The sequence below is a fragment of the Rousettus aegyptiacus genome, unplaced genomic scaffold (genome assembly GCF_014176215.1).
Source record: "Rousettus aegyptiacus isolate mRouAeg1 unplaced genomic scaffold, mRouAeg1.p scaffold_m13_p_11, whole genome shotgun sequence".
In the NCBI taxonomy this organism is placed as follows: domain Eukaryota; kingdom Metazoa; phylum Chordata; class Mammalia; order Chiroptera; family Pteropodidae; genus Rousettus; species Rousettus aegyptiacus.
Window position 1 is genome coordinate 13861540 of NW_023416286.1, and position 23741 is coordinate 13885280.

Genomic DNA, 23741 nt, shown 5'->3' on the forward strand with positions numbered 1-23741 from the left:
ATTTCCAAACTATCCACATACCTGGCTTGTGCAACAAGAGCAGAGTTGAAATTGGAACTAAACGCTGAAGCGAATCCTGGGAGGACAGGAGCTGGTGATGGGGTCGTAGCAACAACAGGTAATGGTGTGACTGCCGTGACTGTAGCAGGTGTCTGCAGCCCCGGAAATGAAGGGAGAGTACTGGTAACAATGGGGGTGTTAGAGACAGAAAAGCCAGCATAGGAGGGATTTGAAGATGGCAGAGGTCCTTGAGTAACTGAAAAAAGTGAAGGGACGGCAGTTGACAAATTAAGGGGGAAAGGTGCTGCTGAGACTGATGCCGAGACAGAAAGCCCTGAGAGAACAGCTGCTGTAGAACTAGGATGAGGGATAGATGTGGATGAGACAGTTGCAGATGAGGTGACTATTAATGACCCTGGAAGAGATACTGATGGATTAAGAGATGGATTGCCTGTTAAAGGGAAATTATTCGTCAAAGAAGTAAAAGGAGGAAGAGCAGTGAATACTGGAGTGACTGGAGTAGAAGTACCATGTGGTGGAAGGGAAATAGAGGAAAGGGGATTTGAAACATTCAAGGGAGCACTCAAACTGGAAAGACCTGACAATCCAGGATTAAGGCAAGCAGATAAACTGATGGGCACTGATGTTGAAGTATATGCACGACCCAGTGTCCCTGAAAAACCTAAAGTGCCATGAGAGGGATTTACGGAAAGAGATGGGCCTTTGAAGGCTGAGGGAATAGGACTCGTGGGCTCAGTTTTGATCATAACAGGAATAGTTGTTACAGCAGGGGTAGATGAAATATGCTGGTCTGAATTACTTGGATGGGGGCCATGCAAAAGGGTAGCTGAGGAACCAGAGCTAATTGGCCCTGAAGTTGAAGTTGATGTTGGAGTAGCTAGAGGAGACTGGACAGGCAAAGTAGCAGGAGAAGAAGTTGAGCTGGCCACAGGAGATGACAGGCCAGGGAACATGGCCAATCCCTGAGTGGAAGACCCCTGTGGGGCGGGAATGGCTGTTGGGGCATAGCACTTGTTAGAGGCAAAAGCAGGAGAATCTGAGTTGTGATTAGTAAGAGAAGAGAGTGAAGCCAGTCCACTAGTAACAGCAGAGGATAAAGCAGAAGAGTTGATTAAATTGGTATCATTTGATGTCAGAAAGCCTTTTAATGCAGACAGAAGATGATTATTTACACTAAGTGGACAAGCAACACCAGGAGTAGAAACAGTGGTAATTACAGAAGTTGGGTTGGACACGCTTTGGGATGCTGGTGTTAAGGTCAAGGGAAGACCTGCAAAAACTGACAATGAAGCAGAATTTGGGTTGCTGGTCGAAGCAGCAGATGTGGCAGAAAAGGGGGGGCTGGTGAAAGGGGCAGAAGTAGAAGCAAACGTTTCACTGGAAGCAGGAGTAGTCCGAGGTGTGGATGTGGCCTGAGGGGCTGGGGTGGGAGTGGCAGAAGGACCTGGCAGTGGAACTAGACCAGAAAAAACTGACGGAACAGGAGTGGATGATGTGCTGTGGACAGAGGTGAGAGGTGCAGCCAGCAATGAAGGGGTTCTGATAACTGTTGGATTCGGCGCTGATGGCTGAGGTGTATGAACAGCTGAGGAGACCTGCCCTGGGAACACAGGAAGGATAGTATTTGGCATATTCAGCCCAGAAACAGTGGCAGTTGCTGATGCTGATGAATAATTTGCTGCCTTCACCGGGGATGCAGTAGGGACAGGAGTTGCGACAGGTGTTGAAGGGTTAGAACTATGAGGAGAAAAGAGTTGACTTGCTGGGGCAGAAAATGCTGTGGGGGGAAAAAAGAAGCAAAAATTTATCATCATGCTGAAATGCCAAATTTTAACTAAAAAAATATAAAAATTTTTGTAATATTTAACTAATATCAAAGAAAATCAATGACAGGTATATATAATAAGCTATTGTAATGTATAAATTATTAGATTTCATCACTGATTTCCACTATGAAGCCCTATTAAGTCCAATTGTCTTCTAAACTCTGCTCAGAATAGTCCTCCAATTCACAGTGAGAAAGCCTTAAGAAGTTAGCAAATAAGGTTTCTTTTCATATTTTCCCAAATTTTAAAAATTCAAAGAATTTATTTTAATTGTGATTAGTGCTGATGTGCTGATTTTACCTTTAATTCTTTCAAATTGCCTATGTAGAACAACACTAGTTATTTCTTCCTCTTAAGAGCCTTTAGGGCATCGCTTTCTTTTTAGGGGCACACAAGGCCCTCCAGGATTCATGCCCATCTCTCCAGTATTCTTTGTCACTAATCTGTGAGTTGAACTTGTATTTCAGATTACTAATCTATATGGTTTTCTCCCTCCAAGCATTTTCTCATACTGATTCCTCTATACTACCTTAACCTCTAATTTTACTTAGCTTGTCACAGAGCAACTTTAGGGAAAAAAGCTGTGTCTGTATCATCTTAGAGCCTTACCACCTAGCACAGTGCATGGGACCTATGTATTTAATAAGTGTTTGCTACACTGGATCCATCATGATGACCTCACCTACAGTTTCCAAACCCATCTGAGGGCTTATTCTCAAGAATTCTAAACTTGCTACAATATTTTTATTCTAATAAAATCTACAAATAATTAACATAAGCACTTTGGGGGATGATTTGGGAGTTGGGGATGATTTGGATTTTCCCCCACTGAATCATATTAATGACAATGTTAGCCTCTGATGATCTTGTTGATACCAAATTGAAATCATGACTTAGGTAGCTAATGTCATAACGATTAACTGTCATCATACTCACATCTAAGTCTGTTTCAGTTATGAACAGAGAACGTTCCTTTTGCAGTAATAAGCAACTAAAAGACATTTTCATGAAATAAGACTTACATTTTTTTAAATCTATGGATAAAAAACTCTTTTGACATAAAGAAACTGATATGGTCAGAGGTAACGTACTATGCTAACCATGGGTGGAGAAGGGACCACAGGAAAACATCACACATAATACATTTGTACTAAGTGACAGCCAAAGGATGCCATATTGGGCTGAATGCATTTTAGAGTTGTTTTAGAAAAGAAATATGGTAGAACTGAAAAACAGTAATATATAAATACATAAACATCAAACTCAAAAGGCCAAAAATCTGTACCATATTCATGTTGTAAGCAATAATTTAGTTTCAAGAAAATAAGATTATCATTTTAAATCTGGAGTTCATATTTAATTTGTACTTACAATGTATTTGTTGTTGTATTTATTTGTATTTAATTTTCTTTGTATTTAATTTGTTTTGCAAGAACTCAAAGCACAACAGATATATGCCTATTTCTGTATTTGTAAATAATGTACCAAAAAATTATTTAGGCCAACACTGGCTGGGAAATTTGAGAATTCACTGTCTTATTTAACTACATGTCAAGGACCATGTAGTTAATGACAGATCGCAAGGTCAAACCAAGCTGTTCCACAGTGTTCTTTAGAGCAGCAGCCTCCTCTAAAGATCTTTTATTAATAAAGCAAAAGCCAGGCACTACTAATCATAGGGCCTGCAGTTAAAATCTAACAAAACAAAAATAAACCACACCCTCCTGTCATTTACTTTGGTTGTTAATCATAAAACACTATCCGTCAGATCCTGTGCTAAATACTTTATTCCAGCCATTTCATTTGTCCTCACGTAACCCTCTGAGATAAGTACTAACACCCCCAAATTATTAATGGGTAATCTGAGGTTCGGTGTGATTAAGCAATTTGTTAAAAGATTATGCAGCTATAAAGTGGCATTAAAAGGATATAAAGTTTGTTACGCAAGACAGAAAAGTTCCAGAGGTCTGCTATATAACATTATGCCTACAGTTAATAATACTGTATTGTATATTTAAAATTTTGTTAAGAGGGTAAATCTCATTGAGATCTTACCACAATAAAAAAAGAAAAAGGTCTTGCAGCTATGAAGTAGTAGAATCAAGATTTGAACCCAGGTCTGTCAGAGCCATGTTTTTAACAACAATGTTTGTCTTTATTACCATTTCTTAATATGGTTCAAAAAAAGAATCTTAATCATGCTAACATAACATAGCACAGAAAAAAAAATTAATGGTACTTATGATACTTAACCCATTTATTCCCTTCAAAAACAGACTAATGAAGGTAAGCATAAAGGCTGAAGATTCCTTTATCTTGTAGAAGTTAAACGACCTGCTCAAGGTCACAAAGCCAGGTGGTATAAGAGCCAGGATACAAAACTGGATGTCCAGACACCGCATTTAGTGTTCTTTCCACATTGTTATGCTATCTCCTTTACAAACTACCAATGAACAAGGGCAGTTTAGGCACCATTCTGAGAATGGAATTCTCCCATGGAGATGCCTAACTATATGCCGTAATTGGATTCGTGCACTAATCTGCACATAAGAACTGATTTCATTTGCAGGCATTATGTAGGCCACATCTTATCTTCATTTCTCAATTCCACTTTCTGCTTTGGCGCCCAATTTTTTCCTCCTTAAGTTACAGGGTTCCATAAACATACTGAAATAATTAAATCTAAGTATAATATCTGACAGACTTCTGGTAAAGATGAAGTATGTAAATGTTGCGCTAGCCTTATCCTACTGCCATATCAAAATTAAAACTGAATTTTAGAACTATCCTGTAAAACTACCTAAGACTAGTTGAACAGAACTCCTACAACAAAGAATATAAAGAAGAAACCATGCAAGTCTCGTAAGATGGGCAGAGACATAGAACAAGCTGGTCCCACACCCATGTATGGTGTTTAAGAACTGAAAGGGATATCTCAGCTGCGGAGGCACCCCCTGAGGAGCGAGGGGTCCCAGCCCCACGCCAGGCTCCGCAGCCCAATGTATCAGTGCTGGAAAGAGGAATCCCCACAAGAGATGGCTGTGAACATCAATGGGGATTCCACCCATGTGAGTCAAAGGGCAGCTGTAGACCTAGGAATCCTCTTAAAGTGCCCGAGCACAGACTTACTTGCTCACAAATACTTGTCCTAAGCTCCAGCAAAAGGACAGCAACTCAAAAAGTGAAAGGGCTATATGGGGAGGAACTGAATTATATGGCTTCAGGGCAAGGACTGGCGGGGCAGCTCTCTCCAGGGCAAAAGTGCAGGCAAGTACCACTGTCCCTTTGTTGATACCACCTCTTCACAGCCTGCAGGTGCAGGTGTGCACCAAATCTGGGTCTCCATTAACCTGGCTAACATAGCTTGCCCCACCCAACTAACATGCCTGGCCCAAATCTCTTTCAGTAACTATTCCACACAAGTGGTCAGCCTTGACCTATGCTGTGAACTTTCTAAAATTTCTCAAAGGTCCACAAACCAGAAACAAGGTGGCTGGCCTTGGCTTAGCAGCCCCAAGCCAGGCACTAGTGGCAGCCAACTTCAGTTCGCAGCACAGCCTCTCCCAGGCATCTACAAACTCAGCACAGGCAGCTACCAACTGCAGATCAAGTCATAGCTTTTACATGTGGTCCTGGGATGGCAAAGGCACAAACTATGTTAGCCTGAACTGAAGTTTTTCTCAAGACGCTCCAGAACCAGCACATCCGGTAGTTGGTTTTAGATTGCAAAAGGGCACCACCAAATGAGCTTCACAAACAAAATACCCAAAGGGTGAACTTGGCAGGCACCAGAGCCCTCCTAAAGTAAATCCTGTTACAAGGGGTCAGCCATTATAGAACATGTCATCACTGAAGACTCCCAGTAACCCTGAGAATAAATCCTACCCACTGACATGCCAAGAGCAATCACTCCTGGAGCACCCAGCTCAAGTGATCAGGGCAACTATACCACGGGGCTCCTCAAGTCAACTACTACATAAGGTCACCCTGCTGAGACTGGGAGACACAGATCTACCTAATATACAGAAACAAACACAGGGAGGCAGTCAAAATGAGGAGACAAAAAAATATGTCTCAAATGAAGAGCAGCACAAAACTCCAGAAAAAGAACTAAACAAAATGGAGACAATGTACCAGATACAGAGTTCAAAACACCGGTTATTAGGATGCTCAATGAACTTCACAAAAGAAAAGATGAACCCCGTGAGAACTTAACACAAAGAGATAAAACCAACAAACAAACAAACAAACAAACAAAAAACAAAAGAACCAATGAAAGATGAAGAATACAATAGCTCAAATTAAGAACACATTAGAAGGAATCACCAGTAGATTATATGAAGAGGTTAAAATCAGTGATTTGGAAGACAAAGTAGCAGAAAACATCCAACTGGAACAGGAGAAAAAAAAAAGGATGAGAGTTTAAGGGGTTTCGGAGACAATATCAAGCACATCAGGAGTTGCAACATAAAGGTACCAGAAGGAGAAGACAGAGAACAAAGATTGAAAAACTATTTGAAGAAATAATCACTGAAAAATTCTTCAACCTGGAGAAGGAAACAGACTTATAAGTCTAGGGAGCATGGAGAGTCCCAACAAGATGAAGCCAAAAAGGCCCACACCAAGGACACGTCACAATTTAAAGGCAAAAGATTAAAGACAAAGGAAAATCTTAAAACCAGCGAGAGAAAGGCAATTAGTTATGCATAAGGAAGCTCTCATAAGACTTACTAGCTGATTTTAACAGAAACTTTGAAGGCCAAAAGGGACTGGCACAAGTTATTCAAAGTCATGAAAAGCAAGGACCTACAAATAAGATTACTCTACCCAGGAAGGCTATCATTTAGAATTAAAGGAGAACTAAAGAGCTTCCTACAAAAGAAAAAGATGAAAGAGTTCACTACCACCAATATTGCAAAAAATGATAAAGAAAAATCATGATCACATGAATAGATGCAGAAAAAGCATTTGACAAAATCCAAAGTTAATTTGTGATAAAAACTCTTAGCAAAGTGGGAAGAGGTAACATGCCTCAAAATAACAAAGCCCACGTATGACAACCCCACAGTTAATACCATATTTAACAGTTAAAGTTAAAAGTTTTCCTTGAGATCAGGAAAAGAGAAGGATGTCCACGTACACCACTTTAATTCAACATAGTATTGGAAGTCCTAACCACAGCAATCAGACAAAAAAAGAAAGAAAAGGCATCCAAATTGGAAAGAAGTAGACTATTATTATTTGTAGATGACATACTATACATAAATAACCCTAAAGATTCCACCAAAAACTATGAGAACTAATTCAGTAAAGTAGCATGATACAAATATTAATATTCAGAAATCAGATGCATTTTTATATGTCAACAAAACTTTCAGAAAAAGAAATTAAGAAAGCAATTTCATTTACAACTGCATCAAAAAGAATAAAACACCTAGTAGTATTTTTAATTAAGGAGGTAAAAGACTTGTTCTCAGAACTTATAAGACATTAAAGACATCAGAGAGAAATGGATAGAAAGAATCAACATTGTTAAAATGTCTGTAATTGCTCAAAACAATGAACAAATTCGGTGCAATCCTTATCAAAATACCAATGGTTTTTTCATAGAACTAGAACAAATAATCCTAAAATTTAGATGGAGCCACTAAAGACCCTGAATGGCCAAGCAATCTTGAGAAAGAGGAATAACAGAGGTATCACTCTACCTAATTCCAAACCATACTAAAAGTCTACAGTACTCGAAACAGCATGGCACTGGCATAAAAATAGATATATCTATCAATGGAACAGAATGGAGAACCCAAAATAAACCCACATCTATATGGCCAATTCATCTATGACAAAGGATGCAAGAATTATACAATGGGGTAAAGACAGTCAATTCAATAAATAATGTTGGGAAAACTGGACAGACACATGCAAAAGAATGAAATTGGTTCACTTTCTTATTCTATATATAAGAATAAACTCAAAATGCATTATTAAAGACTTAAATTTAAGACACCAAAGCATAAAAAGTCTGGAAGAAAACATAAGCCATAAACCCACTGACCACTGCTCTTAGAAAAATATATTCTTTTGATATGTCTCCTTGGGCAAGGGAAACAAAAAAATAAATAAATAAACGAATGGGACATCAAACTAAAAAGGTATTGCACAACAAAGGATTCCATCAACAAAATAAAAAGACAACCTACTGAATGGGTGAAGATATTTGCCAATGATACATTTGAGAAGAAGTTAATATGCAAAATATATAAGGAACTCATACAACTTAACACCAAAAAAAAAAAAATCTGATTAAAAAATGAATAGAGGACCTGAATAAACATTTCTCCCAAGAGGCCAGAGAGATGGCCCAACAGACGTATGAAAAGATGCTCAACATCACTCATCATTAGAGAAATCAAATTAAACCACAATGAGATATCACCTCACACCTGTAAGAATGGCTAACATCATCAATAAATCAAAAAACAACAAGTGTTCACAAGGATGTGGAGGAAAGAGAACCTTTGTACATTGTTGATGGGACTGAAAATTGTTGCAGCCACTATGGAGAACAGTAATGAGGTTCCCTCAAAAAATTAAAAATAGAACTACCTTATGACCAAGCAATTCCACTTCTGGGTATTTATCTGAAGAAATCCAAAACACTAATTTGAAAAGATATATGCATCCCTAAATTCACTGCAGCAATATTTACAATAGTCAAGATATGGAAGGAATCTCAGCATCCACTAATAGACAAATGGATAAAGAAAAAGTGGTGCATAAACACAATAGAATATTACTCAGCCATAAACACAGATTGAATATCATCACGGGTGGACCTAGTGGGTATTATGCTAAATGATATAAGTCGGACAGAGAAAGACAAAAATATGATTTCATTTACATGTGGAATCTAAAAACAAAATAAATGAACAAAGAAAACAGAAATGAACTCAGAGACACAGAGAAAAATATGATGGCTGCCAGATGAGAAGGGGCTTGAGGGGCTAGGTGAAGGGATTAAGAATTAAAATCAACATGTACAAAATAGCCATGAGGATATAAAGTACAGCACAGGGATAATAGTCAAAAATATTGTAATAACTGAATATGGAGTCAGGTGGGTATTAGACTTATTGGCAGTTTACTTCAAACGTTATATAAATGGCTAACCATCCTGCTATACACTGGAATCTAATATAATACTGAATATCAACTGTAATTGAAAAAATTTTAATTTTTTTAAAAATTAATAGAAATAGTATCTGACATATTTATCAAAAAGGCTTTTTTATCACCCTATGTGTTTATATCAAAAAATAAATGAGGCTTCTATATCACATAATGTGAAGTGAATGTGGGTATAATTCACATTGCACTTAGATTACATTGAAAGTTTTATAAACAGGATACAATGGCATAAGGTTAATTTTAAATACAATTAGTGTATGTACCACTATTAACTCACTTTTAGCAAGTAGTAATCAGTTAAAGTCTTTAACCAGGAGCTTTCACCGAAGAATAAAGATTCCAAATACACTAAACTAAAATGGTTCTCAGTGAACAATACAGCAGACAACTAAGAAGACATCGGTTATCTCTGGATCAAATTTGGTACTTACTTTGATTCTGTATATGTTTTGACTGATTGGAAAAGTCTTCATTTTCTATACGAAAATAAATAAAAGTTGATTTCAGGCTTTAATCAAATTATTCACCGCCATAATAATTGTGATCAAAATTGGGGTCAAAAAATGAAATACCCAGAATATGTATGCATACTACATTGGGAAAAACGATATATGCCTATGGGAAAAGGAAATAAAAATCACAGTAGTAATTATATATAGAATGACAGGATTATGAGCAATTGATCCTCACTGGCTTCCTCCCCCATTTCTCCTTAACTTATAAGGTATTAAATAAACATTGTTATTTTATTTAAGAACACTTTTTGGAAAGATAATGTCCTGGGTATGCCATCTAGGAGAAAGTGTAGCCTGCAGCTGGAGTACAAAGAGAAGCCACTGTCACTGGCTAAGCTAAGAGTCACTTCCGAACACCACTGCCTACAATAGTGGGAAGACTTGGAAGTGGGAGGCAGATGTTGAATGCAGAATTCACTGCCATCTGAGGAACTAATCTCAAAAGCCATATGAATCACTCAAGCAAACAGAAAGTGGCCCTGCCCACTTGTTGCACTGAGTTATGAAAAAGGAGCTATACTAGGATCTCTTAAAAATTACCCTATTTGAGGCTGACTTGAAGCCTGTGAGACTGATGAGCTAAAAGCACACTCCCTCCCTACTCCCATGGGAAAGGACCTGTCTAAACCATTAGTCAAAGATACAATGGCAAAAAAATTACCTCTCATGGCTTGCCAACAGTGTCAACATGGTGAGCCAAAAAAAAGATCATAGCTTACTTATGGGACTTAGTACAAATAAACAACAACAGATGGTGTCTATCAATGGAGATGCAATGAAAGAAACAAAAAACTTTAAAAACCTGTAATGCGAATTAAGAACACATACTATAAGAAAGAAACAAAAAATCCCATTTAAATTGGCAAAAATACAAAAAAAAAACATATCATAAATGGATAAGAGACTTAAAAGACAAATACAGAGCAAAATAAGAGTACCAGAAGGAGAAAAAAAGGAACAGGTGAAAATGCAATAAAGGAACAATAAAAACAAAATTTCCTAAGCTTTAAAGACTTAAGTTTTCAAATCCAAAGGGCTTAGAGAGTACCAGAAAAATTAATGAAATACACACCTATACATTTTGTTGAACTATCTGAATTCCAAGACTAAAGACATTTCTGAACTCTAGAGATAACTTTTCTTTGTAAGCATACAGAAAGAGACCAAGTTTCTCATGAAGAAAAGAAAATTAGCTAGAATTGAGTTTCTCATCTAGAGCTCTACATACATAGCCCTTTTGAAGAAACTACTTACAGAAATTTTCAACGAAAAGAAAATAAGAACGAGCATATCAAGACAGGGTCTCAAAGAAAAGAAGAAACAGTAAGAAGCTGTAGTTTCAGAGGCAAAGAAAAAATGTATAGTATTCTAACAAAACACACAAACTGATGAAAAAGGAGAGGGAGTATGAAGTCTAATAGTGGAATATAAAACAGCCTTTTTTTTTAGTTTTTGTATATCGCCAACCATTAAGAACATGAAGGTGATAACTAGCATTATTAAAGAAAAATTTTAAGCTTGGGTGAAGGCAAGGAGAGAAGAATTGTTAAAAAATAAAACACCATTTTGACTAATCGAAGCAATCAAAAAAAAAGAAAAACTGATAAAAGAATAATAATGAGTACAAAAATAAAATCTAAGTACTAACAACAAATATGAAACCTTTATGGTTATGGGAAACTCCCATAAGTCTCTCCTGCATTGGTTTAAAAATATGAATCCATCTATATACAATTTATAAACCAACTTAGCTACCAAATAACAAAATCTGAAAATAAAGATATAGGGAAAATATTTTTATAAAATCAAACAAAAAGAAGTTAGGATAATATTAATAGTCAATAAGGCCAGGGAAAAAATATTTTTAAGGTAAAGTATAACTCAGCTGACATTATTTTATACCTAGAAAACTCAGGACACTTTTAAGAAAAAACAAGAAACCTAGAATAAGTAATTAGTTATAAGTATCTAGAAATATTTCATTTATAATTACAGCAAAAAACACTCTAAAACTCCTAGGGACAAACCTAAAGCAAAAAACCTATAATCAAGAAACCTATAAAATCTTAAAAGAGATAAAATAAGCCCTGAGGAAAACCACTACCACTTGACATGATATAAATACACATGTTTGAAAGGTAAGACTTAATATTATAAAAATGTCAATTCTCCCAAAATTACTATACAATTATACATAAATAAATTCAACTGTTTTTAATTGCATAAAATGATCTTCAATTTCAGAGGGAAGAATAAATTTCCAAAAACAGATAAGAAAAATATAAAAATACAGTGAGAGAAAGCTAGCTTTATCAGATATTAGAACATACTATAAATATGCTAATCAACTCAATATGGTATCGTCTTAACATAACATAACTATATTGGAACAAAATACAGAACTGAGAATTAGAGTCATGTGTGTATATGAAAATGGAAGGTAAATGTGGTATTTCAAAGCAGTGGAGAAAATAAGTTAATAAATGGTGCTGGCACAAATGGCTATCATCTGGGAAAAAAATATAATGAGCCTCAATTTCACCTCTATCTGAAAATAAATTCCAACTTGAATAAGAGTTTCTCACAAGATCTAGATTACCTAGACCACCTAGGGTTAAGAAGACCTAAACCAAGAGAACATGATCCTACCTTTTCTTTCACCACATCTATTTGTCTATGCAAAAATGTAACTCTAGAGACAAAAGGTCTAGAAATAAAATGATGTATTTTAAAAAATTGTTTAGCAATTCTCATAAGTCAGAGTACTCAGCTGCTAACAACAGAACCATTTTGGTTAGTAATAGAGAAAAAATAATTTATTAAATGCTATTACTAACTTTGAGTCTCTGGAAAGGCAGAAAAAAAATTAAGATCTCTCCCTACCCTACACATTAATAAAAATAAATGGCAGTGAATTAAAAGGTATATATTAAAAAAGAATTACTATACAAGTAATTAGAGAATAAGAGAATATAGATGATACTTTCATACTGTTGGGATGGGCTTTCTAGGCAAAAAATAAAACTCAGGTCTACGGCCATGCCACCCTGAACGTCCTGATCCCGTCTGGTCTCGGAAGCTAAATAGGGTTGGGCCTGGTTAGTACTTGGATGGAAAACCACTTAGGAAGACCAGGTACTGCAGGCATAAAAAATACAAAACAAGGGATTGTAAGCTGACAAGGTCCTTGCAATCTGTGAGGTCAACCAAGGACTGCCATGCCTAAAAATAAATAAATAAATAAATAAATAAATAAATAAATAAATAAATAAATAAATGCTCCGAAGAGTCACATAAATAACAGCTGATCAATATAAAAACTGAATTTTTCTAAAAGACACATATGAAAATATAAGCTAAATCAGCCTTAGAAGATTAGGAAAAGTTAAAAAACTGGTAATATTGCATGTTGAAAGGGTATGAAGAAACTGTATGCTCATATACCCTCACTGGCAGGTATAAACTGGGACAGTCTTTTTGGAGAACAGTTAGGCAACATACAGAAAAATACTTATACTTCATATCCCATGTTTCCAACAGACCCATAGAAAAAGACTGAACTGGACAGTGCTGGGAAAGAGTTTAAAACCTGAGCACCTCCTTACAAGCCTTAGAAGTAATTTACCCAAACGGTGACATTCATTAGGTCAATTACACATTTCCTGTCAAAGTTTTTTCTCATGAGAAATGATTCTTATTTCTATAGCCTGCTATGTTCACACATGTAGGCCAAGACCACTACAGTGGAACCTGTATATCACACTCAGGTCCATCGTCAGGCTCTTGAGTTTGTGCTCCCTGTTCTGATACACCATTTCAAACAAGTAATCCCTCCAAGTGTACATTTATGCATAAATAAATTATTTACTTTGAATACCCCATAACAACATGATTTTACCTGTTCCTACTGGATTAGGAGTATATGGAGGTGGAGGGGGTACACCTGGAGCTATGACATTGGCTAGTGGTACCAGACCTGCATTGTTATAAGCACCTAAAATAAAAATATAATAGAAAAAAATATAATTTAGTATCATTTTGTGGTTGCAAGTTCAAATTGTATTAATGTACCTAATTTATTTTTAAAACTTATATAATAGAGTTGCATTTTACATGGAGTAAATTTACATTGGGTCTAGGACTAGGTGAAAACTGAGATCATAACAGAACACTGAAATTCCCATTTCCCATTACATGCTGAGTCCAAGCATAAGCTTACTGAATGGCACGACAGGCAAAATATGCCATACTTAAATTATTTGTCCTTTCTCTCAAGCATATACACATGACCTTTTAAAGTTATACGCATTAACACTTTCTTTGAACACCAACTATCAGAAAAGGATTCAAGATGACTTACCAAAGCGAAAACCTGTAATAATAATGGCTAAAAATAATCTATAATCAAAAGTAAAAAATCCTAAACTGTCTGATGCACTGCTGTTGACCAAGACACTAGTAGCTCACTACAGAAGAGTTAAAATCATCATAGTACATTTCATCAGTGCTCTAGATTTCTCAAGTAGATATACCAACATTTACTTTCGATTTAATAAATTGAAGAGAAGAAAAAAATGATGTATGAGAAAAAAATGAAAGAACTTCTTACTTGGTGTAATAGTTGCATGTGGCCGGCATGGAGGTATTGGATAAGGAACAGGTTTATGTGGGTTGTATGTTGAAGGAGGCTAGATGAGAGGGGGAAAGTGTAGCAGTTAGATGAAAACCAAGTAACAACTTCCTGGCAAAACAAAATACAACTTGTCTAACTATTTAGTCCTAAGAGGCTAAAAATGCCCCCAGCAAAGCTAACGCTACAGGACCAACATGGCTCAAATAAGGAAAATTTCTTTGATTTAAAAAATGTGATTCCTATTAAATTCCAAAGTTAAATCCTGCCAAAGATGGCTACAGAGGAGTTTATTATTTTATTTTATTTAATTTTAATTTTTTTTACAGTAGGAAAGGTTTTATTAGAATGCAAAGTACACTTCCAGAAGTGGAAGTGGGCCTGAGCAAGAGAAGTTATTAAAAATAGACTCCTCTGGGCCTTTTATTTCAGCATTAAATCACCTCCAGTCAAACCTTATCCTAAAAAGCAAGCTTCTCTCTGACCTGGCCAAGGTTAATCCAAGAATTCCTATCTCCTCCTATGTCTCACAAGAAATCCACTAGCTTTTGGAACTTCAGCTACTCAAGTACTCCAACACCCTCCAAATTCATTAGGGATTCATTTTAGCATTCTTCTTTTCTCCTTTTGGGAGAAAAAAAGCACTGTTTCCTTTAGCATTCAGTATTCTGACAACTCCAGTAGAATGTAGACTGAAATTATGAATTCACTATTTTAGTCTTTTTGCCTTTTGAAAACCACAACTTTTTTATTTTATGGAACATTACAAGAATTGGTCTCTAGAGAATGGGTGGTATCCGAAGCTAAGCCAAATGCTGTACTTTTAACTAGACAGTGAGCAAATATGCTTGAGGGAACACACATTTGTACTCTTGGTGCAGAGGGGTTCCACTGGTGGTAAAGGACCCAAATTCTTTTTACTTCTCACAATGGTAGTCCTGTATGATGCAATAATCTCGTACAAGGACCATGATCTGTAACTATTTTGCTGAAAATGACTGCCTTTGAAGGTGGACATGTAGGAACTGCAAAGTGGTTGTGTGGGAGGCCTCTAGTACATCAACTCCAAAGATCCTCAGTCCATGAGGTTATCTTCTGTTCAGTTTATAGTCCAATCAATCATTATTATCACTCTCTTGAAAATAAGCCCAACCTTCTGGCTCCATTCTTGTTTTACTAACACTAATTCAGCCAAACCATAACCTTGAAGTGAACTCTCTATACTCCATACCTCCAAATGAACAGTTAAATGTGGCTGGAGAAAAAAATCAAAACAAACAGATTGGTCTCACTTTAAAATAAAAGATTAAACTAGAAAGGGCCCTTAAAATTGTTAACTAATTATACTATATCGCCTTAGACCATGCACTTTGTTTTTAGTACTATTTGAACTTCACAAAGCGAAAACGTAATTTGTGCTTTGAATAGACAGAAAATTACATGTAAGAGTTAAGACCTGTTTCATCATTTGTTTTCTAAACATACTGGTTTAGACAGTCCAAGAATCCGTGCAGCTATTCCTTTGCCTTCATTGGTACAATCTTCGCCATCTTTTTTCAAAGGGGTTCCCTGTGTAAAAAAAAATAATAAAAAAATAAAATGAAGAAAGATAATTGAGACTTTAAAAAACCCAAAAGCAAAAACAAAGCAAAACAACAACAACAACAAAACCAATCACTGTACAGGCATATTTCATTTTATTGCAGTTTACTTTATTGCACTTCACAGATACTGCATTTCTTACAAACTGAAGACAAGACCTCCACCAGCAAAGATTTCAACTTGGTTTATTTTGGTACTCGGTTTATTGGGGTGGTCTAGAACTAAACCCATATCTCCAAGGTATCCCTGTATTATAATGAATAAAAGAAATCAACTTGGTAGGAGTTTAAAGACTTGGATTCCAGACCCAATCCCGACCTAGCTGCATGACCCTGATAAGGTCCTCAACCCTCACCTGCCAAAGAAACCTCATTACATGTATAAAGGTACTCAGAATTATACACACAATACACGCATGAGGATGAAACAAGAACAAGATCAAGCATGTTCTAATTTTTTCCCCTACGTAATAGTTGCAACCAGAAATAGACTTCCAATTCTATAGTATGTATAATAATCAAAGAATCAAAAAGAGTACCTGTATTGCAGTTGAAAACAGATGACAAAAAATGGTGTTCTCTGTAAGTACTAAGTGTGATAGCTTATTCTACGAAAGCAAATGAGACCTTATTCAAGACTGCAATAATTAACAGATCAGAATTAAGTTGACAGAATATTACAATATATCTTCCTAATAGTGTGTGTCCCTAAAACAGTTGGACGCCAACTTCCAAAATGGTTCCCGGTGATCCTTGCCTCTAACATGCCCTGTGCAGTCCCCTTCTAGAATGAATAGGGCTAACTTATGCAACAGATAGGATAGTCTAGAAATGATGGCATTTGACTTCCAAGTCTAAATCATGAGACAAAATTTCTTCTAGATTATTTGCTCTGGTGGAAGTCAGCAGCCATGTTATAAGGTACTCAAGTAACACTACGGAAAAGTACTTATAGTGAGGAACACTTCTTGCCAACAACCAACATTAATTTGTCAGGCATGTAAGTGAGCCACTTTGGAAGCACAATCTGGAGCTCCAATCAAGCCTTCAGATGACTCTAGCCTCATGAGAAACCCTGAGCCAGAACCAGATTCCTATTTATAGCAACTACATGAAATAATAAAAGTTCTTTTGTTTTAATCAACTAAGTTTTAGGGTTGTTTGTTACACTGTTAATAAAAATACACTGTTCTTTGAAAGAGCGAGCTTATAAACAAGTTTAGGAACGATAGATATAAAACATTTTCTTTCTTACAAGACTTCTCAGAGTCTTTTTATACAATGGGATTCTCCAGGAAGGAAACACTGCATAGTTTCCCAAACATACTTACCTGTGAAACTGTCTGAGAATTTGAGAAATGTTCCTTTACTAAATGTAAATCAGTACTGCTAAAATACTTGGAAAAACAAAACAAAATCATCCTCTTTTGTGTTTGGCTTCTACTTCTGTACATTTTACATTAACAACTTTAATGTAGTTTATATATAAACTTTCACTCAGTGGTGAATCTATGAATTAAGTTTCTGACATCATAAAATTCCTTTGTAGAAGCCTCATCAACTGGCATTTATAATAACTATGCTAAATTTCATATTTAGCCACAGGAAGTTTCAAATAAAAGTATGCTTACTGGGAAAATTCCATTTATGCGACTAGGTTTTCCTTTGGGATATGGATTTCCTGGGATTGTTCCACAAGAAGATATCATAGCATGAGGAGCTTTGCAGCCTCCCTTGAAAGCCTATAACGAAAAAAAAGAGGGTGGTAAAAAAAAAATTTTTCTTTAAAAATCAAATGAACTCATAAAATTAAATATTCTGATTTTTGTGAAGCCTTGCTGAAAAACATAAATTAAGGAATGTTTATGATCAATCTGTTCATATATCAATCACCACTCAGAGTGGTGAATATGACCAAAATTAATAAGTAAAATCTCTTTATTTTATTGCAATTATTAAAATGGAAACATGTTTTTATGTCACGACTAATAGACTCCTATACAAAGACATCTTTGCAATGTATTTTGTAAATTGTTTTTAAAAGTCCATTCATTATTTAATATGTCCTATTTCTCCAATCGCCAAGAATAACATTGTCCAACTCTATAAACACCAAGCTTTTGTGACAGACAAGGTAAGGAGAACACAGATGAAAAAGACATGATTTCCCTTCTAAAGAAGTTTATAACTTAATGGAAAAACATGGGACATGGGTGTCCAAAGAGATGTACTGTTGAAAAAGCAAGAGTTATTTGGGTACAGAGTATTCGCCATAATTTATTTAATTATGAGATATATTAAGGGATGAGATTTTGATCTATCTTGTTCATTATTGCATCCTGAGCGTCTAAAATAATGCCTAACAATAAATATTAATTAAATAAATGAACAAAACTTAGGTGACATATTTCCTAATAGATCTATATGGTGTTCTAGGAATATCGAGTTATGTATATACAGCTATATTCAAAAACATGTATGTTATATATTTTGTTGTATATTGGTTTTATAAATTCATTCACAACACACGTAACAGCAATATAATCCAGTCCCCTACTAAACACCCCATCCCTAAAAATTATCTCAAATTTGGGCTATTATAAATAATCACAGGGTAAATGCCCTTATATATTAATTTGTATATTTCTATTTATTTCCTTAGAATAAATTCCTGGAAATTGCATTTCTGGGTCAAAAGGTATGAACATTTTAAAAAGCTCTTCAAGTTTACCTTCCAGAAAAGTTATACTATTTTACACTGATCAATGGGACTATTCCAAAGATCACTCAGGCCCAGATTATCTCTGAGAAGGGACATGATCAACATGTTTTATAAGGAAGAAAACTACAGCAGTAAATGTTTGATTCCTTAAAGAACTTAGTCAAGAAAACAAATGAAAAGGTTAATAAAGTTACAAAATGTGGGCTCAGATACTGCTTCTGCTACAGTAATTTATGACTAAGACAAAGTTCTCTTCTCCCTGAGCTGAGAAAAGGGTTTAAGGCTTAAATACAATTGGGCTGCAAGGCCATAGGAGAGTAGTCCATGTCTTCCTCAAGTAGGTTTTTAATTACTAGTTCAGTTTCCACCCATCACGATTCTAAGAAATAACTACCTTAGATGACAAACCAAGTTTCTAGAGTTTCTAGGCTTGGACAAGTACTACTTCTCCCACTCCTAGAGATTTTTAATTAATAAACGGAGATTTTGCTTTATTATTTATCTCTTATAAATTTAATATAAGCTTAATGACAAAGCGAATTCAAAAAGCTAAATTCTTAAATACATAAAATTAAAAACAAAAGTTTAGAGCCACAGCAAAGTTACCAAGGGACCAAGAATAACCCATAAGGCTCAAGCTGAGCAACCAACAAGCTTCTCATTTTCAAGCCATTTTTTCATCCTCCACTGTCCCCTTTACTCAGCCCTATTTCTCTTCCACAGACTGCAGGGATGTCATTCTTAACCTATCACATTATAGCAGTTAGGTTATTCATCAAAGTTAATTAAGGAATAAGACTGATTCTTTCTTCATCAACTTTCAGAAAAAACAACATACCATTTATACAGCAATCTTGATAAAATTACCTGTTCAAGTACTCTCTTGCACCTTTTCTTCTCAGACATATTTATCCTGAATAAATCTTCGATGGGACGAGAATTTTGTGCATCAACAATGTTTCTACCAAAGAAATACAATTTAGCTTTTTATTTAAGAAACTGGACAACACACAATGACCAACAACCTCTGTTTACCACACAACTATATCTTCAATGAACAATAATTGTGCCTTAGATAAACCTCATTTGCTACAACGCTGCCTGTGCAAAAACGTCCACACAAACACATCTGGGTAAGCTTTCCTTGACATAGCGTGAGAAGTGACTGTTTACTTTTAATTGGTGAATACAAATAACATGTTATATAAAGATGGTAAATAAAATAACTGAGGTTTATTTGGTTACCTGAAAGCAACAAAGTAATATTACAAATTAAATTCACTATTTTGAGATTCTTGAAAATATATCTCTCGATGAGTGTTAGGAGAACTCTGGCTATAGAACAAATTCATGTTAAATGAATAAAAATCATGATTGATCCAACAATGAAGTTTACGTTATGCTAAATTTCAATTTTGATGGACATCTATAAGCATATAAGGAACTTAAAAATGCATGTGTTATAAACAAACAACAACTTATATACTCTTCCATTTATCCAGAAGAGTAGGTTCCTTTTCTCTTTGAGCTTACATTCATTACAATGATTTATTAAGTGCTGTGCTAGGTGCTTTCATATATGGTACACTATTTAAAGTTCACATATCCTACTAAGTAGGTGAGATCCTATTTCTACAATTGAAGAAAATAATGTCCAGAAAGAATAAGCACATATTAAGCCAGAAAAATATGTTGTCAGATCATGGCAGAACCTATCTAGCCGTAAATCCTATTACTTTACCAATGAGCCTTTCAAGTTATTCAGACTAGGAAGACAAAACAAGTCACTGAAACACAGACAAATCAAAATAAATAATCAACTTAATAATCCCCATTATTTTGTAAATCATAATCATGTATAATAAGTAAATTAGATATTTTGATATAAGAATTTAGCTCTAGGCATTCAGATTTTATGAGAGTTCCCTTTACTAATCTAATTTCGACACATTAACATACACTGAGTTAAAAGACACTTAAAGTCTTCCATATTTCCTCCAGTGAAGTAAAAAGAAAAGGAAATACTTACGAAGCTAACAGTTCAAGAGCACTTAGCTTGTCTTTACTGAATGTGAAACAGTTGAGTATATTGACCACTTCTGCTGGGCGAACAGCCACCATTTTCTATTAATATAAAGAACAATTTTAATTTCAACATGAGAAAATTTCATGTCGGAAGCTGACATTTTGGGGAAACAAATAATTAAATGTTTGTAATATAAATATTTGTGGTATAAATTGCTTACTCAAAAGTAAGCCCCAAACCTAGCATATAACTATTTCAAATGAAGATATGGGAGATATATTTTAAGAGAAGTTACAAAAAATCACATTTGTCCGTTAGAGCATGCCATAATCAGCACCTCCTAAAGTGAGGTCCATGGTGTTAAACAGTGTTACTAAAAATAGGTACTACAATCATACCAGCTACGAAAAAGATGGCTTAAACGAGTTTCTCTGCTGCAGAACTTTCTTAAGTCTTATGTTAATGTGCATTGTGGCACTCCAAATTATGTGGGATGTTACATAGCTTATTTGACTAAGGTGCCTTTATTTTTAAAGAGCAGATAGGTGATCTGACCAATTTATAAACTTATTTTAACAGTGCAGGAAATTCAGAAGCAAAGTCGGTGTAAGAAGATCAGTTAGAATTAATACCCAACAGATTCCTAAAATTTGGAGCAATAGCTTTCAAACATTTTTACTCATGTACCAAACTCAAAAGAACTGGTAAAACTACATATCCCTTCTCATGTTTTCACACTGACATCTGGTTTAAACATTTGCAAAAGACTGATTTCCTTATAAATGTTTATTATATATTTGCAAAAACCCTGGAACTACTGATTTAGCTCATTTATGAAAAGGTCTATTATGTAACCTAATTGTCACAGTCATCATTCAGAGTGAAAACAATCAAATCAGACTTACTTTGTCCGAAAAGGCTGGGCTTAATTTAATTCAAATAAATGCATTAAGTTGTGCCTGTGCTAGCCTTCTCACCTCTGCACTTTAATTCTAAGGTAGGTAGGTAGACAGGCAAGCAGGCTTCAGAGCTTTTTCACAAGTCTGTTGTCTTGATTAAATAAGGTAAAGTCTTCGACAGCATTTCTTAAAGCCCTCTGCTTTGCTCTCCCTCTCAGGAGATTGCATTGTCTCTTTGGCCCTTGGGGAAAGCTTTCCACCCCCTGGTGATGGGTAGATGGCTGAGATAACCCTTTTTTTGTAAAATAGAAAAAAGTAATTGTTAAAGAGGAGAAGCACTAACAGACCCACACACTGTCTTAGGCAACTTAGTTTAGGAAGTTAAGGATCTGTAGATTCCCTTAAAGCTATCCATGACTGATACTCCTAGGAAAATCTTCCTAGATAGCCAGAGACTGTTTGAATTAGATGGCTCTGTTAATCTAGGCTCCAGAACTGTGCTCTCTTCAGCAGCTATTAGGTACCAGAACCTGTTTAAATTAAAATCACATAAAACTAAAACTACAGTTCCTCAGGCAGCCTAGACATATTTTAAGAACTCAAACGCCATATGTAGCCAGTGGCTATCATATAGGATAGCACAGATATAAAATATCTCCATCACTGCTGAAAGTTCATTTGGGTAGTGTTTGTCCAAAGAATACAAGTATAAACACATCTGACTATTCTAAGCCTGAATCCAAAAATAGAGGAAAGTACATAAAAATACTTAAGAATTCAGATCCTATGTTTTGCTTGCTTGTAAATATTTTCTTCTCTAATCTGCTTATTAGAAACCTATGTACAATTTAACAGTACAGAACACATAATTTAAGTGTACAGTGTGAGTTTTAACTTTTTAACAAAGTTATTTTTAATAATCAAAGTATAATAAAATTTAGGGGTTTTCTAATACAAACAAACTACAACTTGAAATGAATAACAGAAAACTAGGGGAGACTTCAAAATACTTAAATTCTATATTCTAAGGAAAAATAAGTTACTTACATGTTGTAATGCTTTCATTGCCTTCAACTGAGGCTCAGCCCAGGAGAAATACCTCAGTAAATCAACCACCTGAATGCAAAGAAGTAATTTAGCTCTAATGACAATGTGTTTGGCAAACATTTCTGCAAGGTTTAATTTAGTATTTTGAATTACTATTCAAAATATGCTGCCTATGCCCAGATGATGAGGGTAAGCATAGCACCAAGGTTTAGACTGTGTTATAACAGGATAGTCGAGCAGCTACCTAAATTCAAATCAAATAAAAAAATTCAGTTCCTTACTGGCACAAGCCACATTTTTAAGTGCTTAATTGCCATATGAAGCTAGTAGCTACCATAATAGACAGTGAAGACAGAGAACATTTTCATCATCACAGAAAGTCTTGGACAGCATTGGTTTAGATATAAATTATGAGATACAGGGAAAAGAAAGTACCTAAAGAGGAGGAAGGTTTGAAAAGTACTGGATGGAGATAAAATGTCAGCATAGAAAACTTTAAAAATTAGTGGGGAGTGACAGTTTTAATTAATCACAAAAGGGTATTCAGTGGTATAGTTTAGTGCAGGTCCACTAACTTCTGCTCTTTTACTTGAATTTGGAAAGCATAATAGTTCTATTTACATCATAGATCTATCCCCTATAAATGTAAGCATCACCATGAATTAATCCAGCAGCTTGTAAAAGGTAGGCTATTTTGAGAACACAGAAAGCCAAGTTCTCTCTTCCACCACCACTGGTGAACTTAAAACAAATGAGGGCGATATTGTGAGGTAGTTAGTAAGAGGTGAGCAGGGCATCAAGATCACAATATTAAAAACCTCAAGAAGAGAAGATAATAAAATCTGGGTTAAATAATTACTTTACTGCAAGCTCCTGAAAATGTATTAAGGTCTCAAAGGAAGTTTAATGATAAAAACTGGAGAGGTATGTGTAGAAGAATAAAAATACTTTTTATTCCTTATTAAGAGATGCCAAATAACAAATAGTATTATGTGTACTTTCTAGATAATTTGGTAAGAGAGTATTGTTTATCCTCACTTTTACAGGAATAATGTTTTTACTATACAGTAAATGCTGCTTGGCACTTTACCAGCCATAAAACTTCACAAACTATCATGTCTTATATAGGAAGAAAAATCTTCACTATAGAAAAGAAAGAAGGCTTAGAGGTCACACCCTTAGAGAGTGACTTAATAAAGCTTTTAATGACTTTAGCAAAGTGGAATAACCACTAAGGGAAGTTTTCTTCAAAATTTCACACACAAA

At 35.3% G+C, this 23741-nt stretch overlaps 1 protein-coding gene and 1 pseudogene across 6 annotated transcripts in view; one reads left to right on the plus strand and one right to left on the minus strand.

Moving 5' to 3' along the window:
• Positions 1-23741, minus strand: part of PROSER1 (proline and serine rich 1) — a 31257-nt gene that overhangs the window by 2796 nt on the left and 4720 nt on the right. For 3 of the 6 annotated variants that reach the window (XM_036228499.1, XM_016161369.2, XM_036228500.1), the window contains 9 exons: positions 22476-22544; positions 20533-20627; positions 19371-19464; positions 17413-17523; positions 15666-15749; positions 14160-14238; positions 13449-13544; positions 9467-9511; positions 22-1798 (listed from right to left, as the gene is read on the minus strand). In XM_036228499.1, the coding sequence (XP_036084392.1) occupies positions 22-1798; positions 9467-9511; positions 13449-13544; positions 14160-14238; positions 15666-15749; positions 17413-17523; positions 19371-19464; positions 20533-20627; positions 22476-22544 (2450 nt within the window). Of the gene's footprint in view, positions 1-21; positions 1799-9466; positions 9512-13448; positions 13545-14159; positions 14239-15665; positions 15750-17412; positions 17524-19370; positions 19465-20532; positions 20628-21506; positions 22442-22475; positions 22545-23741 lie in introns of those variants that run through there. The other 3 variants (XM_036228501.1, XM_036228502.1, XM_036228498.1) reach the window with 3 other exon arrangements.
• Positions 12580-12697, plus strand: LOC118609649 (annotated as a pseudogene).